The 4,364-nt window shown below is 42.9% G+C and overlaps 1 protein-coding gene across 1 annotated transcript; it reads right to left on the bottom strand.

Annotated features, from left to right (window-relative positions):
* Positions 1-1,379: 1,379 nt before the first annotated feature.
* On the bottom strand, positions 1,380-3,023 carry LOC103769866 (eukaryotic translation initiation factor 1b; the record flags this gene model as incomplete). Its single annotated transcript, XM_008937106.1, has 3 exons — positions 1,380-1,424; positions 1,961-2,062; positions 2,860-3,023. Coding segments are annotated over 3 exons (311 nt in total), but the record flags the coding sequence as incomplete, so codon positions are not given.
* Between the last annotated feature and the right edge of the window lie 1,341 nt (positions 3,024-4,364).

Genomic DNA, 4,364 nt, shown 5'->3' with positions numbered 1-4,364 from the left:
TGAGCATTTTTGCTTAGAAACACAGGTCTGAACAGGAGACAAAGTATAGGCATGGGTGATATTAAGCAGTATAGTTTTGTCTATTCTTGGTGTTTAATTAGTTAGTCATCAGTCTTTTTCCTAAGTTACTAATAAATCTTTGCAGTAAAAAAATGTATTCTCTGGAAAGGAAGAAGGAGGCATGGTACTAATATTTCTCATTATTCTCAGTTTCCCAGCTCAGCATATTTTCAATCATTTCACAGCAACCTTCCACCTCTCTCTCACAAGGCTGATAAGATCTGCACGTTTCACCAAATGAAGTCATTTCATTCTGCAGAGAGACAGCTCTTAAAAGCCTAACACCAAATGCCTACAGCCAGCTCCAACGAGGTGCAAAGCAGGGTGGGCAGAGCTGTTGGAACTTCAGGTAACACCCAATGAACTGCCTGTTAGAAAGGCTGACCAGTCAGCTGTCTGTCCTCACAGCCCTCCTGATTCACCCTTAATCACAGCAAAGCCTTTCACACCAGGAAGAGAGAGTCTGGTGCAGAGCCTGTCCCCTCCCTGCCCTCTGCAGCTCTCACTGCCAGCTCAACATCTCCTGCCCTCGGTGGCAGGAGGGACACAGTCCTGTTCACTTCCTCCCAAAGTTCTGGGAGTACTGTGACTACATAAGCTCTAGATGTGATCCTCAGCAACAGCATCCTTGGGGAGTTCAGCTTATTCCAGTCTTGGAATGCTCAACACTAACACTTCATAGTCACTGCAGCAGTTTCAGAGAAGATCCAGTTACTTAGCAAACAATTAATGTCTAATCATGCTCCTACTAAGATACACCTACACAAAAGTCTTTAAAGCTACAGGAGGAGATGAAACTGATCAGTGATCATCAAGCTGATCTACTGATTAATTAGCTAATACTTCATTGTGTTGATTTTCCAATTTATTCAATCAGCAGTGAGCTACACTTGCCACAAAATAGCCCAGCCATTCTTTAGTAAGGCTGCTGTGCTAGTTTAAAACTTGAGCTAAAGCATTTCAGATATCCCAGAAAGTAGGTGAATAAACTTTTATTTTTAAGCAACAACAACACACTATTTAATACAACCCACAGGTTTAAGTCAGGTGGAGAGTACTAAACTGAACAATCATCACTAAAACATTTCCATTGGAAATGTGTTCACGTTCACACGTGTCCTCATGACCACCTTACTGAGGTTTTCTTATGTGTTTCTAGCCTACACACCACACATTTCACACAGCCATGCAAATCTGGATAAAATTTTAAGTATTCAGGTAACAGGGAAGTCCATTCACTGCAAAGATTCATTTTTCACAGAGGAGCCAGGCTAGGGAAGACCAACCACTGCAGGGTTCTTCATCAGAGCACAGGGATTTTAGAAGCCATGAACTTTCAGCTGTTCTTCTTTGACGATGCCAATCTAGAGGAGAAAAGCAACATAATCAGTGAAGGGCTCATGCTTAGGGTATCACAGTGCTAGCAAGCATCAGCACTTACAATCTTATACTTCTGATTAAAAGAAACTGCAATACAGCATACACTGAAAGCAGTTTTCTACTTCCCAGGATGTTTGTGGGCCAAGCAGAACTGAGTACACAAACAGAACATTTGCTCACACATCTGACAAGCCCCAGCACTTGTTCTCTGCCAGCCTACCACCCCTGCATCACGACTTCCACCAGCGAGCCTCTTCCTTCTCTAGTGCTTTCAGTCTCCAGCTCATGGTTTGCATCAAACACTTGATTTCACAAATGAAGCACTCAAGCTGCCTTGTCAGAGAGCAAGTGGGATGTTGCAGCAGAGCAAATGCATCCTACAGGGCTTTGACTCTTACTGGAGGTTAACACTCAACAAGCTTCATTTTACTTTACTTTCTGGCTGAAAATACAAAGGCATTACAGTGGCCACCTTCCCCTGCTTCTAGAGAGCTTTAGATGTTTATGTGCAGCCCCTCACCTCCAGGAGGAACTGGCAGATGTTCTTCCTCTGGTCCCCCTGCAGCTGGATAACTTCTCCGTACTCGGGGTGCTCGATCACGGTGCCGTTACAAGCGAATTTCTAGGGGGAGACAGGCCCATGTCAGACACCCCACGTGCAGGACAGCCCTGCTCAGCCTCACCCAAGCTGCCTGCTGCATTCCAGGGCCAAGCAAGGCAAAGCCTAAACCCATTTCACACTTCTTGAGAGCAACTAGAATGTATTTTCTGATCCACACAGACAAATGAAGCTGCTGATGGCAAACTCGGGCATAGAGAGGATTAGCAACTGTGCAGAAGGAACTGGCCAATGCTCGTTATAAGAAGAGAAAACAAAGTCCTAAGATACAGCCTTTCAACCCCATGATACTTTAAAATAAGTATTTTCATCCTGGTGAAACTCAAAACTTCTATTTTCAACAGCAACTCAGCTATTAGAGAAGCAGAATGCAAACCCAGTTCTACTTTAAACTGACTATTCTTCCCACAAACAAAGCCAGGTATCTGTGACATTTTAAATGAAACATTCAGAATGCATTTTATTTACTTCTTTATAGGGAAGAAATGTGTAACTTTTTAGCAAAAATCAGTGTTGCCAAACCCTGCTAGGAGTTCTGAGAAAGACATGAAGTTGTCACTTATTGTTCCATCAACAAAGGGATATGCAGGATGAAAAAGAAGCATTTAATCCCTACAAAGGAAAACACTCAAGCTCTAAACTAGCAGATAATTGTCTCACTTCACAAAAGGAAAGGAAATTATTTCACCTGACTGTGAAAACGATGCGCACTGGCAAGAATTAAATCAAGCAAAGACTGTTAGCATTAAAAACTACCACACCCCTTTACACAGTATCTTTATTATCACACCGTAGTTCACCTTTTTGAAAGCCTTCACAAGTTTCTTCTTGTCATAGTCATCGGCAATGCCCTGGACAGTGGTGAGGGTCTTCCTGCCGTTCCGCTGCTGGATCCTGATGTGGATGTAATCCTCAGTCCCCGCCGGGAGTAAGTCGTCACCCTTTGTTGCATCAGCAAAGGGGTCTGCGAGGGGGGGGAAAAAGGTTCCTTCAATTCCCACCCAGGAAAACACCCAAGCTCTAAACCAACTCAGTTCCTCGCTTCACAAAGAGCTTCATTCAGGGGATAATCTTGCTGTTCTCCTATCTTTTATCAGATCAACTGTTAAGCACAGGAAAATAAAGCTGTTCCACACACTCTCCAGGTCTGGAACCGAAGAGTGACACCCCTGACTACTGCACGACCAGCACTGGGAGACAGGGATGGAGTTCTTGGCTACCGTCAACAAAACAGGGCAACAGACACCAGCAGATGTCAGGGGCTGGCTGTAAACCAGCACCCTTCTGCTAGTCCCTAGTGCTAGGCAATCCTAACAAAATCCATCTAGGCTTTGGCTACAGGAAGGTCAGCTCTCAAATGCTTCCAAGCTTCAATTTATCTAGCACAGGAAGGCGTTTAGAAAGAAGGTTTCCAGGTTATACTTCTTATTCTCTACAGAAAACATTTAACGCTCCATCAAGAAATTTTAGAGCCCTACGAATTTTCTAATTGTAGCTCCAAATACATCTTGAAGCATGGAGTACTTTAACTTTTTTTAAAACGATAAATAAGAAGTAATTTTTTTTATGCTGATCAGAATAATATTGAAGAGTCCAATCACCAAAAAGTGTAGGTTCAACAGCCACACAAGCTGCAATTTCCTAACCTTCCATCCAAAACTCAAACCTAACAATGCAAATCAAGTTTTGGAATTCAACCAAAACAAACGCCCCCAAAAAATGAAAACTTCAGCAGAAATAGGAATAGAAATAGTTCAGCTGCAGACAAGACTTGTAGAAACCAGAGTGATGAGAACATTAAAAGCACTAAGAACAGCACAGGGTGAGTATAGCACTAGGAAGCTTGACTGGCTTAATCTCTACTAATTTGTTAAAATATGCTGAATTTCATTGTGCTCCACAGCTTGTGGGGCAAGCACTAAAAAAAAAAAAATAAATAAAAAAATCAGTCCAAGAAAAGGTGAAAGACAAAGGGCATGAAGATCGCTTGGCAGTTTAGGATTGTAGCCAAGCCAGCGCTGTAGGTGTTAAATAGGATAGGATCTGTTCAAACAAATCCTTTGGGCAGCACCTTCCTAAGCACAGGATCAGCTCCCCAATCATGATTATTATCACCTTCTTACATATGCAGAAGGTAAGAGACAAAACTGAGACCAACAGCCTGACGTTATCGTATAAAAAAAAGCATTTCCTTGCTCACTTCTGGTGCCCACAGATAAGGAAGGTGGGGAACCACGGCCCAGCACTGCAAATTTCCCTGCTGATACAAGAGAAGCGATACTACCTGTACAGCTCAATCTATGGA

Source organism: Merops nubicus, unplaced genomic scaffold (genome assembly GCF_000691845.1).
Source record: "Merops nubicus isolate BGI_N331 unplaced genomic scaffold, ASM69184v1 scaffold21883, whole genome shotgun sequence".
NCBI lineage: Eukaryota > Metazoa > Chordata > Aves > Coraciiformes > Meropidae > Merops > Merops nubicus.
This window is presented reverse-complemented; position numbering and strand designations above follow the sequence as displayed.